Source organism: Onychomys torridus, chromosome 2 (genome assembly GCF_903995425.1).
Source record: "Onychomys torridus chromosome 2, mOncTor1.1, whole genome shotgun sequence".
In the NCBI taxonomy this organism is placed as follows: Eukaryota; Metazoa; Chordata; class Mammalia; order Rodentia; family Cricetidae; genus Onychomys; species Onychomys torridus.
The window spans coordinates 115,842,646-115,864,566 of NC_050444.1; the positions used below are offsets into that span (position 1 = coordinate 115,842,646).

Consider the following 21,921-nt stretch of genomic DNA (forward strand, 5'->3'; position numbering starts at 1 on the left):
TTCATAGAATACCTTCTGTTCAAGTTCAGCATCAAAGGGCTTTCTTCACTTCTCCAATTCATTTCTCTAAGTTTTTTTAACCAAATTGGGAGAATTGGGGTTCTCAACCATATCAACATATATACTTATCCATTTTATCCTGTGACACACACAAGGTTTTAAAATTACTAGCTCATTATTGTACCCAACAACAAACCTACCAGATAAAGATTACTTTGCCATTTTATGACCTTAGACTATATTTCACAAAAGGTATTGTATTCAAAAATACTTTTCCCCCGTGTGACTATATTATCAATTTAAAATAGGTGTCTAGTAAACTACTTTTTAATAGATTATAAAATCATTCATCTATAAAACTGCTATAGTAGACATTATAATGTTCACCTTATAATACTATATAGTTACAGAGAACTCAGGAGTAGTTATATCTACTGAAGAACATGTAGTTTATAGGTTTTTTTAAACCTTTGTAAGGATTAAAATTTGTGGGTATATTTCCCAATTGCTGTAATATTACTTAAAATTAAGAATGACAAGGGAAAAAACCCAAACAATTTCTATTTGTAAGCCAAGGTGATTGTATTTGTGAGTGTTTTAAACAGTGCTCTTCTTTGGAGTGATGACATAATTCAGGCATTACCCTTTTGACAATAGATGCAATTGTTGAGGATACTAACGCGTCTTTGAGTGTTCTGCATAGTGTTTTCCTGCATTGTGTTCGGAATTGAAAGATGCATTTGTATGTCCTTGGTCTTTGTATCTGAACAGTGCAGTTGTAACTGTATTTGCCCTGTGATACTGTTTGTGTGATGCTCTCACTGGGAAGGGGAACTAATTCTTGCCTGTCACTCTTTGTTGTGGTATGTGACCATTCAGTGGTGTGCCATAGCATATAAGGTGGATGAAGGCAGGAGCTGAGTTTTGTGGCTTGATTTGTCTCCCTCAGTGTCTTGCTTCTCAAATATTTGGTGAATGACTGTGATATTTGGTGTTTAAATGGTATGTAGTTACTGTCCTCAATACCTGTGAAGTTTTTCTTGGCAAAAATGACCAATGAAAGTTGACTTGGGAAAGAGTTTAAGCACTTTTGTTACAAACTTTTTGTTTTTTTCTATTTTAAAAACTTTTCTCTCTCTCTCTGTCTCTCTGTCTCTCTCTCTTTCTCTCTCTTCTTTCTTATATGGATGAGTGGCCTACATGTATGTCTAAGCACCACATGCATGTGTGGTGCCTGTGGAGGCTAGAACATGGTGTTGGATCCTTGGGATTAGAGTTACAGATGATTGTGAGCTGCCATGTGGATCCTGGGAACCACCTGGGTCCTCTGCAAGAGCAGCCCGTGCTCTTAACCATTGACCTAGGTTTCCAGCCCCCTCACTATATTTTGTTTTAAACTTAGCCCTTTCTGTTTGGTTTCCTTGTTTCTGTTGATGTGACCATTTGAAATCTGAGTTATTTGGGACTCTGTCTTGTGTGTGTACCTGCATGGCACATTCTTGCCATGTTGCCAATTCTACTGTTTCAGCTTCCTGCGGGCGCCCTCTTTGGAATCCCTTACCATTGCTGTGACTAGGTCTTCATTATCGCTCATCCACTGTCTTCTGCTCCATTAACAAGATTGGTGCTAGTTCATATGGAAAAGAGAAGACTGGAGGGGCTTAGGAGGATGTTTTAAGACACCAGCTGGGGACCAGGTGTGGAGGCCTACACTGTTAATCCTAGCACTTGGGCATATTGAGTTCCAGGACACAGAGAGACCCTGTTTCAAAAAAACTAGCACCACCACCAATAAAAACCACAAACCAAACCAAACAAAAACATTCATGCGCGCGCGCGCGCGCGCACACACACACACACACACACACACACACACACACACACAGACAGACACATGCACGCTTGCACACCAGCTGGGATTTCAAATTGAAGAAGGATTAGTTTCTAAGGACCAGCGCGACCGGGCTATTGGAAATCATAGGGAAGAATTTTGCTTCCGTATTATAGGGTTTCTGGAGATTGAATTTAGGTTCTCATACTTGCCAGGCTTTATGGATGGAGCCATCTTCCTTGCCCACCATATACCATCTTTCAAGGAAATGTAGTTGTTAAACATGAGCAAATATCCTGAAGTTAATGTGGATTCTCTAGAACAGTTCACTGGAGAATGAACAGTTTAAAACACTGTTAGGCTTTTACAGTTATAACTGTGTTTTGGGTTTAGTACAGTATTGACACCCTTGTTCTGGAAGTGACCAGCCAGAGGCTAAGGAAGTGTAGTTGGAATGGGTGTTGCAAAGGAGGTCTCATTACTGTGGGTTAAGGCTGGGTTCTTGAGTAATGATTTGTGATGGGGTGAGTGTGAACCAGAAGGCAGATTGGGGATTTTGCAGTTTGAATGGGATCTATTTAAAGCCTTTCCTACTTCCACATTTTCTTCTACTCCTTTCTACCAAGAATTGTTGGTTAAGAGAAATCACTGATGGATTGGAGTGTATCATACAGGGCCCAGTGATCAAGAGCTACTTGTGATTTTAATGGCACCTGGTTATTAGATGTTCAGTAAGCTCCTTTTCAGTCTGGAGAGTCAAGTAAGTTTCAGTTCTCTCAATGGTAATTTTTGTGTGTAGACTTAACAGCTTGGCACACTGCACTTAAAGGTATGAAATCTCTAAATATTTGTAGTTTACTTGAATTGGTCAGACGTTAGTGAGATCCTGACCTAACGTTTGTTTATCAAAATGTAGTAAATACTATGTATATTAGAGATAAAATCAAGGCAATACAAGTACTATCTTCAGATAGTCCAGATATTAACTCTTGTAAAAGTATTTATTTTTATTTTATGTGTATGTGTGTGTCTGCTTGTCTGTATGTGCATCCCATTCATGTGCCTATAGAAGCCAGAAGAGGGTGTCAGATTCCCTGGAACTTACTTACAGAGGGTTTTGGAGCTGTCCAGTGTGGGTGCTGGGAACTGAACATGGGTCCTCTGCAAGAGCATCAAGTGCTCTTAACCTCCGAGGGATTAAGTCTCTAGTGCTCAGCCTCCTCACTAGTAATTCTTACAGCAATCTCCAAGTAAGCCACGAGGTTCATTTCAACCTTTGTGTCCCATGGAGGGTGGTTATGATGATGATTTGCACAGACTGTGAGATGTAATTTACAGTGCGGCACAGATGTGTCTGCTCAGTACTTAGATTCCTCTCTACTGTTTGGATTTAAGATAGTGTTTGAGTGTTCCATTTCATTTAGGTCATCATTATGACGTAACTGTGTATCAGCATAATGTTTTTAAGTGGAGAATGTGACCCCGAGGAGCTCTCAAAATGTTTACTAGATGCATTCTTGGGGCAAAGCTGTTATTCTTTTTGCTGTTGGTTCTTCATTGTATGTGTTGCTGTTTGTGTTTGGAATTGTTTTTTGAGTCTTTGTCTTAGTGCCATTGGCTTCTCCATTAGCTCTAAGGGGAGACAGCCTGTGTAACTGTTAGCACCCCTGCCTCTTTTATGCTAAGAGTGCTGGATTCCTGATTTAAGGAGGATTTACATTTCCTAGAGTATAAGCTTAGTGCATAAAAATAAATGATTGGCAGATAGATGTAGGAGAGAATAGAAATGAGTACAATGTATAAATAAAGAACTGAGATGGAGAGATATTAGAAAGCACAGATGATAGCTATAAAGAATTGATATTTATTGATAAAAAATATAGGCATGTAAGGGCTGAAGAGATGGCTCAAGAATTAAAAGCATATATTGACCCTTTAGAGGACCCAAGTTCAGTTCCCACCACCTACACTGGACAGCTCACAATTGTCTGAAACTCCAGCTCCCGGAGGATCTGATGCCTCTGGCCTCCACAGACTCCTGCACTTCTGTGTGTGCATACTCCCCAAACCCATGTATGATAATTGAAATAATAAAAGCATCTTTAAAAAATGCAAGCATGTAAAGGGTAATAATGAATGAAAAACTTAAAGTGGATTTTACTATTCATTTTATTCAATGGTGTAGTGAAAAGCACATAAAAATCCAAAGTGAGAGCTGGTGAGGCAGGTCAGTGGGTAAAGGCACTTGCTGTGGAAGCCTGATCTGAGTTTGATCCCAGAACCCTCAGTAGAACTGACTCCCAAGAGTCATCCTGTGACCCCTCCACACTTGCTCTGTAGCACAAGCCAATCCCCTCACCTCTCCCTCTCCTCACCTCTCTCCTCCCCCACAATATTAATAAATACAATTTAAGAATTCTTAAGCAACTTTTGTATTTTGTTTTGCTACAGAATTCCAGCTGAGGAAGGAATCCAGGCATATACATATGTACACTGTGACTAAGATGTATTTTGTACAGTCATTCCCAATGGTTCTGTCTGCAGCTTTCTGGCTTTGAATCCTCAGTGGATAAAATATTCGATCTATTGCTGGATGGGAGAGTGTGATTACCTTCACCTAGTCTTCAAGGACCGTGGTTTGAATACCCTTTTACTCACTAGTTTATAATTTATTTATTTATTTGTTTATTTTTGGTTTTTCGAGACAGGGTTTCTCTGTGTAGCTTTGCGCCTTTCCTGGATCTCACTCTGTAGACCAGGCTGGCCTCGAACTCACAGAGATCCGCCTGGCTCTGTCTCCCACGTGCTGGGATTAAAGGCGTGCACCACCACCACCCGGCTAGTTTATAATTTATAACTGTCCTACTTCATAGTTACGGATAGAAAAATGACCCTGAAAATGACCATTTTCTAGATAGAACTGCTTAGTCAGCACTCTGCTTTGCACATCATTAACAATAAAGTTAATTTAAGAGTAAACTTCATCTTGCTCCCTTAATCTCTATTTATTGAAGTACAGTTGGAGTTATCTCCGTTTTCATGTAATTATCTGGTAATTAAAAATGGAATTGTCACTGAGTGTGGTGGCATGTTTTTCGTCCCAGTACTAGGGAGCAGGGGCAGGTAGATCTCTGTGAGTTTGAGGACAGCTGGGCTACATAGAGAGACTCTGTTTCAACAAAACAAAACAAAGAGACAATAACAAAAAGATTTGTCAGAATGTAAATGCTGAGCAGATATGTGGAGATGATAGTTAGATCAGTTGTAATAGACATTGAAGATGTCTATTCGAAAAAGGATTTACTGATATCCAGAATGTTTTAAACTCTGGAAAAAAAAAAAAAGAAACAGATACTTCTAAGAAGAAATCTGGCAGTTTTGAGGCTTGTTATTTTGAGGTTTTTCCATGTTGAGTTTATATGGAATAAAACTCAGTTTGATCACAGGGCCAGTCAGGCCAGGCATTTTAGATACTAGAGGGACTAAAATATACTGAAAAATGGCTATTACCTAGACCTTCTAGGCTAATGAAATGATTTTCTTCTTCTTTAAATCAAGATTTCCTGCCAGGCGGTGGTGGCGCACGCCTTTAATCCCAGCACTCGGGAGGCAGAGCCAGGCGGATCTCTGTGAGTTCAAGTCCAGCCTGGTCTACAGAACGAGTTCCAGGAAAGGTGCAAAGCTGCCCAGAGAAACCCTGTCTCAAAAAAAAAAAAAAAAAAAAAAAAAAAGAATCAAGGTTTCCTAAGTTGTCCAGTGCAGCAGGCTTTCTCAGACCCCCAGCCCCCAATCACAACAGAGAGACTTCTTATTAGTCATGAATGCTCAGCCTTATCCCACTCGCTCTTATAACTTATGTTGACCTGTTTCTCTTCATCTACATTTTGACTGTGGCTTTTTACCTTTCTTTCCAACGGTACGTCCTACTTTCCTGTTTCCCTTTGTCTGCCTGGCTGGTAGCTGCATGACTGACTGGCCCCGGGTGTCTCCCTCTCCTCTGTCTTCTCTAGAGCCTAGATTCTTCCTCGTACTTATTCTCTCTGCCCACCAGCCCCATCTATCCCTCTATTGCCTAGCTATTGGCCATTCAACTTTTTTATTAGACCAATTAGGTGCCTTAGGCAGGCAAGGTAAAACAGTAACACATCTTTACATAATTAAACGAATGCAGCACATCTTTACATAGTTAAACAAATCCAACACATCTTTGCATAGTTAAACAAATCTTCCACAACATGGCTATTATGAATAAAGCTGCTATGGACACAGTTGAGTAAGTGTCTTTGTGGTAGGATTGAGCATCTTTTGGGCATATGCCCAAGAGTGGTATAGCTGGGTTCTGAAGTAGATCAGTTCCCAATTTCCTGAGAAGCTGGGCCAGGCTCTTTTTAAAGTAGGTGCCTACCTTATATTGATCTTGAGTTCTCTATGTCCTCATGGCAGGGATGGGTGAGACAGTATGGTCTGGAAGTGGTATTGTCATGGCTAGCCCCAGTTCTTTGCCCAAATTCAGCCGCCTGGCCACCTGTGACTGAAGGAAGTCAGGGACAAGTTTGGTAAGCTAGTATTCTGTCTCTGACACCAGTGGGACCCTGAGCAAATGGGACTGTTAAATCAAGTAGGATAGCGGCGTCCCCAGTAGAGATCCTCGAGTTTGGGACACCTTTCCACAGTTATTTGATTACAGCCTTTCATTACTGCTGTTCTCCCTCCTCCTCCCAGTGAGTGGCTGACCCTCCTCCTCCCAGTGGCTGACCCTCCTCCTCCCAGTGGCTGACCCTCCTCCTCCCAGTGGCTGACCCTCCTCCTCACAGTGGCTGACCCTCCTCCTCACAGTGGCTGACCCTCCTCCTCCCAGTGGCTGACCCTCCTCCTCACAGTGGCTGACCCTCCTCCTCACAGTGGCTGACCCTCCTCCTCACAGTGGCTGACCCTCCTCCTCACAGTGGCTGACCCTCCTCCTCACAGTGGCTGACCCTCCTCCCAGTGGCTAACCCTCCTCCTCCCCAGTGGCTGACCCTCCTCCTCCCAGTGGCTGACCCTCCTCCTCCCAGTGGCTGACCCTCCTCCTCCCAGTGGCTGACCCTCCTCCTCCCAGTGGCTGACCCTCCTCCTCCCAGTGGCTGACCCTCCTCACAGTGGCTGACCCTCCTCCTCCCAGTGAGTGGCTGACCCTCCTCCTCCCAGTGGCTGACCCTCCTCCTCCCAGTGGCTGACCCTCCTCCTCACAGTGGCTGACCCTCCTCACAGTGGCTGACCTTCCTCCTCACAGTGGCTGACCCTCCTCCCAGTGGCTGACCCCCCTCCTCCCAGTGGCTGACCCTCCTCCCAGTGGCTGACCCTCCTCCTCCCAGTGGCTGACCCTCCTCCCAGTGGCTGACCCTCCTCCTCCCAGTGGCTGACCCTCCTCCTCCCAGTGGCTGACCCTCCTCCTCCCAGTGGCTGACCCTCCTCCCAGTGGCTGACCCTCCTCCCAGTGGCTGACCCTCCTCCTCACAGTGGCTGACCCTCCTCCTCACAGTGGCTGATCCTCCTCCTCACAGTGGCTGACCCTCCTCCTCACAGTGGCTGACCCTCCTCCTCACAGTGGCTGACCCTCCTCTTCCCAGTGGCTGACCCTCCTCCTCCCAGTGGCTGACCCTCCTCCTCCCAGTGGCTGACCCTCCTCCTCACAGTGGCTGACCCTCCTCCTCACAGTGGCTGACCCTCCTCCCAGTGGCTAACCCTCCTCCTCCCAGTGGCTGACCCTCCTCCTCCCAGTGGCTGACCCTCCTCCTCCCAGTGGCTGACCCTCCTCCTCCCAGTGGCTGACCCTCCTCCTCACAGTGGCTGACCCTCTTCCTCACAGTGGCTGACCTTCCTCCCAGTGGCTGACCTTCCTCCCAGTGGCTGACCTTCCTCACAGTGGCTGACCTTCCTCACAGTGGCTGACCTTCCTCACAGTGGCTGACCTTCCTCACAGTGGCTGTGCTTGAACTACTAGCAGCCCAGCTGTCCAGGCTGTAGCCTGTGGGGAATTCTGTTCCCCGAGACAATGGCTCTGTTGCTGCCACCAAAGCAGCTTTAACTAAATCTCTGTCGTTCTAAGGCTGGTGAAAACCTGGGAGCTCAGAGAGCTGGAGTAGGAGGGGGAATCGAGGCTCTAGAGAGAGTGGGGGGAGAGAGGGAGATGCCCGCCAGGCAGCCACTCGCCAGACATGGAGGAAGCAGGAAAGTAGAGTATACAGAAGGAAAGAAAGATAAAAAGCCCAGAGGCAAAGCATAGATGAAGAGAAACAGGTTAACATAAGTTGTAAGAGCTATGGGACAAGCCTAAACTAAGGCTGACATTCATAACTAATGAGAAGTCTGTGTGTCATGATTTGGGGGCTGGCGGGTGGTCCTTGAAAGCCTGCTGCATTTGGTGCCCAACTAGGGTGCCATTTGCAGTTGGGATTTTTACTCAGCAGCTGGTTAGTGGCCCAAAGAAAGATTCCAACTGCAGCCCAGGCTGGCCTTTTTTTTGTTTTGTTTTTCGAGACACGGTTTCTCTGTGTAGCTTTGCGCCTCTCCTGGAACTCACTCTGTAGTCCAGGCTGGCCTCGAACTCACAGAGATCTGCCAGGCTGGCCTTTCAGTGCTAGCCCAGGTGGCCCTTTCTGCCTCAGCCTCCAGAGAGGTGGGAGCTATAGGTGCATGTAACTTGCCTTGAAGCTTACACAAATTGGCTTTAATTAATTAATTAATTTAAAAACCCTACCCAGGCAGGGTGGCACATGCCTGTCTTTCCAGTACTCAGGAGGTTGAAAAAGGAGGGTGGCAAGTTCCTGGCTGGTCTGGTTCCGTAGTGTGACTCTCTTGAAGCAAATAAAACCTAGAGAAGTTTCTGGAAGGAGAAATGGGAATAGTGAGGGAGTTCAGAATTTTGCAGTAAGACAAATACTCAGTGCTTTTTTAAAAAAATTACATAATCTATTACATGTATTGTTACTGTGTGTGTGAGTGTGTGTGTGCCTGTATGTGAGGTGTTTGTATTGAGAGTGCAGGTGTGTGTGTATGTGAGATGTATGTATTGAGAGTGAAGGTTGTGTGTGTGTGTGTGTGTGTGTGTGTGATGTATGTATTGAGAGTGCGGGTGTGTGTGTATGTGTGTGTGTGTGTGTGATGTATGCATTGAGAGTGCAGGTGTGTGTGTATGTGAGATGTATGTATTGAGAGTGAAGGGTGTGTGTGTGTGTGTGTGTGTGTGTGTGTGTGATGTATGTATTGAGAGTGCGGGTGTGTGTGTATGTGTGTGTGTGTGTGTGTGTGTGTGTGTGTGTGTGTGTGTGTGTGATGTATGCATTGAGAGTGCAGGTGTGTGTGTATGTGAGAGGTATGTATTGAGAGTGCAGGTGTGTGTGCTGTGACTTGTTTGTAGCAGTCAGAAGACAGCTTTGAGAAGCTGGCCATGGAGCCTGGGGGTCAAATCAGGCCTGCAGGTTTGCCCAGCAAGTGCTTGTTCTCACCCAGCTTTCTCACTGGCCTAGCCCACCCTTATTTTAAGGTGAAACTAAAGTAGTGAATTAACCACAGAGATCTCTGTAATTTTCTTTGGTCAAAGCTGTCCTGGGAGTTTGATTAAGGAGGTAAAGTTTCTCCATGACTAAGCAGTGGGGCTGGTGGGTAAACGCACTGACCTAAGGGATACTCAGCTAATCAAGGACCAGGACCACTAGACTTGCAGTGGTAGACCTGAGTTAAGTGACAGAGAGGTGTTAGATTTAAACATTGGACTTTCTGTTTCTACCCTAGTTCTTCCAAGGAAAACATGGGAATCGTCAACAGGGATGATTTTTAAATACACTTCTAAGCAAAAACATAACTTGCATGTACATAGTGTTTAGGTTTTATTGTTCTTGGTTTTATTTGAAACCCAAATTCTCCCCAATCCATTATTACCATATCCACTTTTTTTTTTTTTTTTTTTTTTTTTAAACTGGGACAGGGTCTATGTAGTCCTGGTTATCCTAGACCTCACTATGTTGATCAAGCTGACTTTGAACTCACAGAGATCTGCCTGCCTCTGCCTCCTGTGTACCGTCATCACATCATCATGCCTAGCTCAGATTGGTTCAGATTGGTTTGGGCATCAACACTTTTTATACAGTTTTACAAAGTAGTAGTATACCCTGTTCACCAGAGTGCAGGAAACTGCCTGATCCCACCATTTGAATACATGATTAGTACTGATTTTATTTTCCTTTTGAGAAGTTGTAGTAGCCTTTCCAAGCCTCTCCTCCAGGCTGCTGTTAGAATCAAACAAACCAAACCCCACAGAATCTGATTCCTTTGGCACAGTTGTTCCTGGTCTTCAGGCCGGGGGTACCCCACTCTTTTAACCCTTTGCTTCACTTGAGAGCCGCAGTTTTGGACTTCTTGTTCTGTTGACACATTTGCTTTTGAAGTGTTTCCTTCTACCTTGGAGCTATGATGTGTATTTAGTAGTGTTTACATACTGTAAATAGAATGTTGTTTGTTAAAAAAAAATGGATGTATCAGTTTTTTGATTTTTTTTTTTTTTTGAGTGGATACTTAGAATCCCCAAAGCACAGTGTTCTGTGGGGGCATTCTTTCCTTAGATAGCAAAATGTGAATTATGTTATTCTGTGAATAAACACAAACATTTTCTGTTGTAATTTCATCTTTCAGATGATATTACACATCTCAATTTTCCTTCAAGTTATATTTATTCTCATGTAAAATCAAAAGCACTGTCTGTTGTAAATTTAAGCCATTTTTTTAAGGCTTCAGTATTGAGACAGGAAGATAATATAGAAAATGTCACAATTTCAAAAGCTAAACAATTAGACACTGTTACACAAAAGTAACACTACTTAATCAACGTTAAGTGATGGTTGCCTTTCTGAAGACAGCCAACATTTTAGGCAGGTTTCCAATCAGCTTCTCTCAGTCTAAATAGAGAAGCCTTGGGTATTCTTGCAAGCATTAAAGCTGAGCTGTGCTTTTCAGGTACTTGGTTGTATTCAGTTGTGAGCTATTGGGGCATTATTGTTTGATTATGTGATATTTTTATTTTACATAGTTTATAGTATATGCTTTATATAGTTAAATTATAGAGTATCATATTCTAGAAAAGCTCTGTAAATGAAAACCATATTTTTCTTTCTTTTATTTTTTTAAATTTTTTTTCTTTTTGAAGACAAGGCTATTGTAGCTCAGGCTAGCCTCAAATTTGAACTCACTCTGCAGCTGAGGATGGACTTGAACTTCTGATCCTCTTGAAATGCTGGGATTACAGGCCGGGGCCACTGTGCCTGGCCTATGTGGTGCTTGGAATTAACCCCAGGGCTTTGTGCATGTGAGACAAACATTCTACCAACTGAGCCTCAGCCTCAGCTTCTTTTGCTTATTTTCAGTTTAAATTACATTTAATAATTTAAGTAACTTGAGCAGTAGGGCACCATATAATATGTGTTGATTTCTTATTTATTTTTCTTTCTTTCAGTACAGTGAATTTTATAAAAGAATGGAATCAAGTGATGGCTTTTTCTTTAGAGTTTGAATATGGAGGCTTCAGGAACAGATGAAGTTGACAAGCTAAAAACTAAATTTATGTCTGCTTGGAACAACATGAAATACAGTAAGTATTGTGATTTAAGCATTGTGTAAGCTTACTTGAGAATGAAATACTTTATTATGACTGGAATAGTCTTGAAATATGAATGGAGTATAAACAGTGCTGATAAGAATTTCTTAAAGAAAGTGCAATAGCATCATGAACATTGCTTAGAGACTCAAATACACTGTATTGAAATGTGGGCATGATCTGTAATTCCAGCATTCTGAATGTAGAGGCAGGAAAGTCTATGAGTTTAAGGCTAGCCTGGTCTATGTAGTGAGTTCAGCCCAGTAATGGCTATGAGACTCTATCTCAAAGACAGAGAGAGAAACAGACAGAGACAGAGAGAGATGCGGGGAACAAAAGATGTAAATAAGTGATATGGAACTCATTGTTTTCTCATTTGGTAGACTATTTTGATACCCTCATGGCTTATGTGCATATGAATTTGTCCAGGTTATAAAAATTCTAAAGTTCTTCGAATTCAGTTTCAGGTGGCTTCACATGTAAACTAGGAAAAAAACAGAATTGATAAAATAGATGTTGCTGAATTCATTCACCCAGGCGTGTGGCTTTCTTCTTGGTGAAGCTCCTGGACTTGACTTTTAGCATTTTCAGCAAGCAAGATCCAAACAATCCAATCCAATCAGGATTGTTGGGGATGCCAAAGCCCTCGGGGAGGGAGGAGGGAGGGAGAAGGCCTTAGGCTGAGCTCGTGTTTGAGTGCTTGCCTGGTTGCTTTGGACAAATGCCTGACGAGAAGGAGCGTGAATGAGGAGGGGTTTAGTGAGCCTCACAGCCTAGAGTGCACTACAGTCAGTGTGCCGCGGCGGTGGCAGTCACGCTGCATCTGTGGTCAGGGAGCACAGTGAGACCAGTGTGTGCTTGCTGTGTCCTGTGTCTTCTCCCTTTTCTTCAGTCTGGGACTGTGTCTCAGAACAGTGTCACCAACATCTAAGGTATCTCTTCCCCCTAGAGAAATGTTTCTGAGAACACACACACACACACACACACACACACACACACACACACTCGTTTCCATGGTAATTCTACATTTAGTTAAGTTGACATTAAAAGTTAGCCATCACAACTCCCCCTCTTGCCAACTTGACACCCAAACAAATGCATTTAAGTCACAATATCCCACTCCTGGTCCCTTAAGTCTCATTTTCATCTCATTGATGCAAATGCATTTTAGTCTGTCTCTAGCTGTACCCACAGACTCCGACAGTCCCAACACTGTTCAAAATGCATTTTAGTCTGTCTCTAGCTGCACCCACAGACTCTGACAGTCCAAACACTGTTCAAGTTTCCCAAGTCTGTTTTGAGATTCAAGGCAGTCTTTTAACTGTGAACCTCTAAACAAAACAAAGCAAGTTATATTGTTCCAATTCACAATGACACAAAATAACATTCTATTCCAGAGGGAGGTATGGCGGCATCCAAGGAAAGATCAGATCTAAGTTATATAGTTCCAATCCACAATGACACAAAATAACGCTCCATTCCAGAAAGGAGGTATGGGGGCATCCAAGGAAAGATCAGATCTAAGCGACACCAAGCCCAGGGTAGATGCCAAATCCTGCAGCGCCATGTCTGGCGTCAGTGACTGATGCTATCACCTTGGTTCCAGAGTGCTCAGCTCCACTCCTCCATCTCTGCCTCCAGCAGCACACATGTCCTTTCTCTTCAGCTGGCTTCCTGCCATCCCAAAGGCTTTTCTTGATGGAAGTGGTCCCGGCTCCCCAGCATCCTGGGATTTCTTTGGGGAACTTAGGCTGTACCATCACAGTTTCCTGTAGTGCCCTCTGGGGGCCTTCCTGCAGGGATTCTGACCCCGACACATGCTACCTGGTCTCCGTGGCTTTCTGGAACCTGGTACAAGTTTCCATTGTATCCTCATTCTTGCATCTTTCTTGCCTGAAAAGTGAGTACCACATGGATGATTCTGCCAAGTTCTGCCACTTTGGAGATCCATCCAGCCCCACTTGGCCCAAAGCTGTAGTGGCCTCTGTGTGCCTTGATGCTTGTTTTTGAGAAGGGAATCACTTTTAGTGGCATTCTCAGTTTAGGTTCTTTCCTTTCAAAAGGATTTATTTTTCCGTGTGGTGGAGCCCTTGGTGGGTGATATCAGACCTTGAGGGCATCTTTCCTAGAGGTTCTCTTTAACTATCATAGCTGCTTTCTTAGTACCTACCCTATCTACAACTATAAACTCCATTTTTTACTCTCAAAATGACACTTTATTTTGTGTTTGTGTACACATGAGTGTGTGTGTATGTGTGTGTGTGTGTGTGTGTGTGTGTGTGTGTGTGTGTGTATAGCGGCCAGAGGTCTTGTACCTTCCTCGGTCAATTTTCTGCCTTAATTTTTAACAGAGGGTCTGTCACTGAACCTGGAGCTCAGCAGTTGTCTAGACTGGCCTGGTAAGCCCTGGAGATCCTGTTTCCACCTCCCCAGCATTGGGATTGTAAATACATGCCTTTGCACTGACTATTTACATGAGAGCTGGAGCTCCAAATTGAGGTCCTCATGCCTACAAGGCCAGCCCTTTCCTGCTGAGCATCTCCCCAGACCCACAGCATCTTCTTGCCTACACGGCCAGCCCTTTCCTGCTGAGCATCTCCCCGGACCCACAGCATCTTCTTGCCTACACGGCCAGCCCTTTCCTGCTGAGCATCTCCCCGGACCCACAGCATCTTCTTGCCTACACGGCCAGCCCTTTCCTGCTGAGCATCTCCCCGGACCCACAGCATCTTCTTGCCTACACGGCCAGCCCTTTCCTGCTGAGCATCTCCCCGGACCCACAGCATCTTCTTGCCTACACGGCCAGCCCTTTCCTGCTGAGCATCTCCCCGGACCCACAGCATCTTCTTGCCTACACGGCCAGCCCTTTCCTGCTGAGCATCTCCCCGGACCCACAGCATCCTCTTCTGTCTTTGTACAATCCTGTTACTCTTTCTCCCTGTGGACCTGTGTAAGATGATGAGCCTTCCGGGTTTCACATTTCCTCTGCCAAACAAACTAGTCTTGACTTTTGAATTTACTCTTACCCAGGTTCTCAGGACACAGGTGGGATGCAGCTAGGTCTTTGCTGGAACGTAACACAAACTCCTGTAACTCTACTTCCATCAGAATCCTGCTCCCTTCACACTGTGTGTTCTGAACCTCTACTGTCCACATTTCTCTCCGTGTGCTGGTCTTCCAAAGTCTGACAAGAGCAGCCCATTAAACTCTCTTTATAGCATTCAGGGATTTATTCCTTCTGTATAACCAGTTCCAAAGGCCTAAGAAACACATGGTCCCGGTTTATCACAGTAGCAGGCACTTTTCACTACCAGTTTTCTGTATGTTATAAACAGGGATTTATTTATTATAGTGGCTCACAGGATAGGACCTGAGTAGTCCAGCAAGGGCTGCCTGCATGCTGGAGGGACTGAGAACCTAGTAAATAGTCAGTCCATGGAGCTGGATGCCCCAGCAGGCCATGTCTGCTCTCCAGCAGGCCCGGTTTGGTTCTGAAGGTCTAGAGTTGCTGGTCTTCTGTCCACGTTGGCAGGCTGAAGAAGTGGGAGTCTGATGTTAGTGGGAGATCGTGTGGCTGTGGTGGCGGCAGCTGTGTGGTGGCAGCGGTGGCGAGAACATACAAGAACAGACATGTTGACCGGCATGCAGCGGGCTCTCCTTGGACCTCTCTGTACCTGGGCATCTGTAGAGGATGCTGCCCACTCTGGGGGAGGAGCTTTCCCCTCATTAAACCTTTCTGGAAATGCTTTTAAAGACCTCCCCAAAGCCTTGTCTCTAGGTTGACTCTGGATCTCATGAGATTGACAATCAAGATTCACCTCACAGCTAGTTTCCACACATAAATTAGGAATGTAACAAATTTTAGTCAAAGCCCTTGATGTAAAATCATGTTAAACGTAATGAGTATATTTGGCTTCTGTCTCCCTGGGGGTGATGGTTAGCTAGCTGTATAGACAGCTATAACTTGATAGAACATGACATAAAATTAAAATTTCTTGAACTTTAAAGAAATTGGTATGTATTTCACGTAAAATAAAATATATCTGTTGAAGTGTACAACTTAAAAAAATGACTCAGTACAAAGAACTTGGATTTAATTCCCAGGATTCACATGGTGGTTAAAACTGTCTGTAATTCCTATTCCAGGAATTTTACACCTTCTTCTTGCCTACAAGGGCAACCAGGTATATATATGTACACAGATATACATGCAGACAAAACACTCATACATATAAAAAAAGTTAAAAGTATTTTTTTGAAGTGTTGGGGACTGAACTCAGGACTTTACATGTAGTAAACATACACTCTACCCCAGGGTACCCTTTCAGTCCCAAATCTTTTGTTTTTGGAGGTAAGGTTTCATTTAACTCTGTCCTAAACTATCTTGCTCAGGTTAGTTTTGAACTCATGATCTTCCTGAGCCCCCTGAGTGCTGGGGTTCCATGTGAGTGGCACCATGATCAGCCAGTAGTTCCTTTTTATATGATTAAGTGATATTTCATCGTGTGGCAGAAGCTGACATCTTGTTTGCTGTTCATCAGTTGAGTTTGAGGTTTTGTGACTAGAGTTGCTGTGGGTGTTCCTGTACAGATTTCTGTGTGAACACATCTTAATGTTGAGTCAGTACCAGCTGCAGAAACTTTGATGCTGAGTCCGTACCCGGCTGTGGAATTGCTGAACAATAACTGTAACTTTTTGAGGAATTACGAAGCTGCCTTCCAGAATGGCTGCATCATTTCACATTCCTGCCAGCACATCTGAGGCTTGAGTCCTCCTAGATCCCTGTCAAAACCTATTCTCTGGCTCCTTTGTTAGAAGCATTCTTGGGAAAGTGGAGTCGGCTCTCACTGTGGGTTTGGCTTGCATTTCCCAGTGACTAGTCCTGATGAGCCTCTTGTCATGACCTTCCTGGCCAGTAGCTCATCATCGTCGTCATCTGTGCGGAAATGTCTGTTCAGATCCTTCACCCCGTTTGAAATGGGGTGATTTTTCTTTTTGCAATGGAGTTGTAGGGACTGTTTGCATATCCTAGATCCATACAACTTTCCAGTTTTCTCCAGTCAGCTGATCACGATGCATAGGTTTCGTTCCGCTCTCTCAGCTCTCCTCATTTACCTCTGTGTCAGTCTGCACGCCAGCAGCACGCTGCTGTCATTCATATAGTTTTGTAATAAAGTGAAGGTTGGAGGTTGAATTTTCCAACTCTACTTTTCTGTTTCAGGATTGCTTTGTTTATTCTAGAACGTTTGTGTTTCCATATCAATCTGATATTCTTTCTTCTGCTTGGTCTAGTCCACTGATGATAGTTTCTCTGTGATTCAGTGAGAAAACTGACTCCACAAAGTTGTCCTCTGACTTCCACTTGTGTGCTGTGGCGTGTGTGCCCCACTCACATATCCACACTAGTCATACACACACACACACACACACACACACACACACACACACACACATTATACAAAAGATTGTTATTTCTGGCCTTTTCTTATGTTTCAGGCTCTTATCCATTGGCTCCATATGTTTTTTTTTTTTTTTTTTTTTTCGAGACAGGGTTTCTCTGTGTAGCTTTGCGTCTGTTCTGGAACTCACTTGGTAGCCCGGGCTGGCCTCGAACTCACAGACATCTGCCTGACTCTGCCTCCTGAGTGCTGGGATTAAAAGTGTGCGCCACCACCACCCGGCTTGTTTGTTTTTTGATGCAGGACCTCTCTCTCTATAGCCCTGGAACTCACTATGTAGACTACCCTGGCCTCAAACTCACAGAGCTCTGCCTGCTTCTGCCTCTCAAGTGCTGAGATTAACGTTGTGTGATGCCACACCCAGTACTATGATTTAAAAAAAATGATAATTTTTATTTATTTTTTGAGAATTTCATGTATGTATACAATATTTTTTGATCATATTCACCTCTAATCTCCTTCTCCCACTCTCTTTGGTTATGCATCTCTCTATCCCCCCTCCCATTTTTTTTTTTTTTAATAATTCACTAAGTCCCACTAGTGCTGTGTTGCCCATATATGCACAGATGGGGGCCATCCACTGGAGTATGGTCAGCTACCAGGCACCATAACCCTGAAGAAAACCCCCTTACCTAGCAGCCGAAACTCCTTAGCTAGGGGTGAGGACTTGTGAGCCCCTTTCCCATCCATGCTGGAATGGTGACTGCCGTGACCTTGTGAGGTGCTGTGCAGGCAGGTCCACCTGATGTGAGGTCATGAGTGCAGTGTTTCTGCCATGCCCAGAAGACACGCTTTGCCCTAACCTTTCCCACCTTCTTCTATTCAGGTCTTTCTGCTCTTTCTTTAGTGATGCTTCCTGATGTTAGGGGAGGGTGTGTGATGTCAGCGCCTGTCTATGCTTCCTGATGTTAGGGGAGGGTGTGTGATGTCAGCACCTGTCTATGCTTCCTGATGTTAGGGGAGGGTGTGTGATGTCAGTGCCTGTCTATGCTTCCTGATGTTAGGGGAGGGTGTGCCTGTCTATGACTGTATACTCGATGGACATTTGGTCAGTTGTAAGTCTCAGAATCAATAGTTGTCCACACACAAAGAAGCTTCTCTGATGAGGTCTGAGAGTTGCACTCGTCTGTGGACATAGAAATATATAGTTTGAAGACAATTTGATACTATGTCCATTTTCCAGAATAGTATTAGGTTCACCATAGGACCTACGGCTCCCCAGTCAAAGGTCTTTGTCAGATTTACAGTAGTTCCAGGCATGGTGGTTCCTTTTGAGGAGTTGGCCTTAACTTCAAACAGAAAGTTGTTGGTTACTTTCATAATATTAATGCCACTATGGCACCCATGGCATATCTTACCATCCATGATATTAATGCCACTATGGCATCCATGGCATATCTTATCAGGCCAGTTGTTATTTTAGCTAGCAGGGATCACAACTGAGGAAGACTGTTGATGACTTTTCTTCTCCACAGTTCTGCTTTGTAGCTTCTGGTATTATTAGGATAGCCAGTAGGAAGGAAACTTCCAGGTCAGTACCAGCTTAATTTCTCCAAGTCCTATGACCAAAGTGTGTGGTGTTTTCAGCAATAAGGCCTTACTATCAAGTTCTTGTGGGCAACCTAGAGCAGTGGAAATAACTTGCATTGTTTTGGGGAGAGTATCCCAAAGATTCAACAACTCAAAAAGAGGTATCCTACACCCAGCACAAGGCTTCTGAGAGGAGCATTATCTCTTCGTAGGGTAACTCCAATTAAACACACACACTCTGTCTCTGTCTCCCCCCCCCCCACCGTGTGTGTGTGTGTGTGTGTGTGTGTGTGTGTGTGTGTGTGTGTTAAGGGAATTTATAAATTTTAGACTTCCATATGGTTTTTTCAGACATCTCCAGGGCCCTCCTCTTCCCCATGGCTCTATGTTTTTTATATCCTTCAGGTTTTTCTCTCTGCCCCATAGTGCCCTGGTTCAGTATTAGGAAGCTAGAGTAGAGATAAGTAAGGAGTTTCATATAATGAATGCATTTATAACAATAAATGGAAAATGTTAACTAAATAGTTAAAAGTACAGTGTATATGTTAACCTTTTGATATGTTGATTTGTTCAAGCTCCATGTGTCTGTGGAAAAAGAGAAAATGCCTTTTTGAGAAGCATGGAACCCTCTTATGTACCTAGGATAGAGCAAGTCAGTCTATCATGAGGCATCAGCCCCTGCTCAGGTCTGCACAGGAAATAGAAGAGCAGGAGAGAATGTGTATCCCATGATTGATATGTAATTGTAAAGCACTGTGACCCCAAGTTCTTGTTAAATGTGAACTCAATGTCCTGGATCACTTTCACTTCCTTTTCTGAGGAAAAACTGAAGGGTGGTTGGTTAGAAGACGTAGGTAGAGCGTAAACCAGGAAGAAAGTCAGACTTTTTAATTTGAGCTTGTTTTTACTAAGTTCTCGGAAACCTGTTGCTTTTTGGGAGAAAAGATGGTTGTTGTTTTGGGGTTTTGAACTAATATTTAAAAAAAGACTATATATGGAAAGTCTAGTCTAGTTCCTGGTGTGCACAAAACTGATAACTAACCATGCCCTATTAGAGTTTAGGAGAAGGGAACCAACCAGATTTAGGTGGGGAAGAGGAAAAATATCTACAAAGGCCACTCTGAAAGGAATAGAATTTAGATAGATTGACATTCTGGGAGATGCTTTTGTCAGATGACAGCATGAGTCCAGAAATGTAGCCCAGTAGAGGTGGAAATAGGGTTCTGAGTTGTATCACATTGTGCACAATCTTAAGTGAGACCGAGAAGTTCATGTATGCTAAGTCTGTTGAGTACCAGGATGTTTTTTAAATTTTATTTATTTTTAACTTGTTTTGTATTTTAAATTTTGTGTATACATGTGTGTCTGAGTGTGGTTCTGTGCATGTGAAGGCCAGAAGACAGCAGTCAATCCCCTGGAGCTGGGGTAGCAGGCAGTTGAGAGCCGTCTGACATGGGATCAGGAAACTGAACTTGGGCCCTCTGGAAGAACAGCAAGCACTCTTAACCTCTGAGCTGTTTCTCTAGTCACTATTTTATTTTTTCATGTGTGTGTGTGTGTGTGTGTGTGTGTGTGTGTGTGTGAGAGAGAGAGAGAGAGAGAGAGAGAGAGAGAGAGAGAGAGAGAGAGAGAGAGAGAGAGAGAGAGATATGGTGGATGGTGCATATGTGGAAATCAGAGGACAGACATGGGAGTTGGTTTTCTCCTTTCACCATGTGGGTTCTGGGCTTGAACTCAGGTCACTGGGCCATCACACTGGGCCAGTAGATGCTTTTGAGCAGATGATTTATCTAGTTAAGGCTGAGCCACTGGGAGTTTCATTTGGCAGTGATAGGTGACATTTTGAGAATGGGGAAAGACTGTGAGCAGGGAAACTCTTTTTGACACCTCACGGTAATCCAAGTGAAGTCCAACGAAGGCCGATTGTCTGTCTGATTTCCATTCTGTCTTCTTGCCGAGCTCAGAGCCCCTGCGTCATCATGACTTTAAATACATGTTTTTCTTTATTTGTTTGTATAAAGCCCTTCAGGGAACAATCCCATAGGAACCACTAGCTTTACACTTTTGTTAACAACTGTGAAATGTCAAGGCAGGTGGTGCATCAGACCCACGTCTGTCAACGTTAATTCTGTCTGTATATGCCCTTGTGTTTAGAAAACCATCCCCTCTGCTTTCTTTCTAGAGAGAGTCTCTCATGTAGACCAAGATGGCCTCAAGTTTGTGATTCTCCTGCCTCAGTCTCCCGAGTCTAGGAGTTATTGGCATGTGCCACTGTGGCGTGTTCAAGCCCAACCCTTAGCAGTCAGGGGTTTCACACACTGGGCAGTGTTCATCACTGTGGAGGACCACTGCTTTCCGTAGGAGATTCAGAGTGGTTAATGCTGTCGTAGACACCAAAGAGAATACTATTCTCCCACTGTTGCCAAATGAGGAGGAGGAGGAAGCCTGAGAATTAGAGTTTGTGACTTCAGTTGGAGCTTAGGACAGGAGGATGAGGTCAGATGAGGATGTCTAAGCACCTTGTATAGATCTAGACAGTTACATCAGAGACCAATTTTACCAGGCATGTTAGCCTATCGTGTGCTTTCCTTAAGTTTCTCTCCAGGGGTTTTCAAGTACTTCGCACCTTTGAAATATCTGAGATGGAAGACAATTCAGAAAGTTGATCATCTTTGCTTACTTGAGGAACAGAGACTGTGTGAGGGAAACAAGAGTTCCTACCTTTTCAGTTTGTGCTAGAAGAGCATTGGGACCTGTCAAAGTAAATCAAAGTCACGTTTTCTTCTCTGCTGTGTTTTTTGAGTGGTAGGTTATGGTTAAAAGACTGAAATTTATTAAAACTAGCAGAAATAGCCTCTAATTTTGGTTCATTAGTTCATTGTCTAAATATTTTGTGACTTCTAAAAATGCAGATTCATAATGATAATCGTGACTTGAAGTCAAGTTAGGAGGAAAGAAACTCTGCAGGACTCTTACCTTGAAATCTTAACACAGCCTTCTTTCTCTCCATGCAGGTTGGGTGTTGAAAACAAAGACATATTTTAGTAGAAATTCACCTGTTCTATTACTTGGAAAATGTTATCATTTTAAATATGAAGGTAAGTGATAAACATGTAAAGCATTAAAAAAAATCTTTGAAGAATTTCATTGCTAAACTTTTTGTTATTTCCAGATTAAACTCTTTTGACATGTTAACCCCCTACACTTTGTAAGACATAATGTGTTACTGTATGATTTGGTCCTTGTCCATCCCTTGAGGATAAGGATCATATCATCTTTCACTACGGCCTTCATATTTTGGACTTTGATTCTGCAGAGGTACTAAAATTACTCGAGTTGATATGCTTGTGTTCTTTGTTAAGGTCTGTGGTAACTTTAGTGTATGGTAATAAAGGAAGGAAACGGTCACCTCAGTGACTCCCCAGGCCCAATAGTCACATTCCACTTCTCTACAGTATTGAGATATTGTAGAG

General features: G+C 43.7%; 1 protein-coding gene across 2 annotated transcripts in view; it reads left to right on the plus strand.

Annotated features, from left to right (window-relative positions):
• Atg4c (autophagy related 4C cysteine peptidase) overlaps positions 1–21,921 on the plus strand; it is a 72,239-nt gene that overhangs the window by 8,830 nt on the left and 41,488 nt on the right. For both annotated transcript variants that reach the window (XM_036177856.1, XM_036177857.1), the window contains exons 2-3: positions 11,319–11,453; positions 21,463–21,546. In XM_036177856.1, the coding sequence (XP_036033749.1) occupies positions 11,378–11,453; positions 21,463–21,546 (160 nt within the window). In that variant the 5' untranslated portion in view covers positions 11,319–11,377. The remainder of the gene's footprint in view (positions 1–11,318; positions 11,454–21,462; positions 21,547–21,921) is intronic.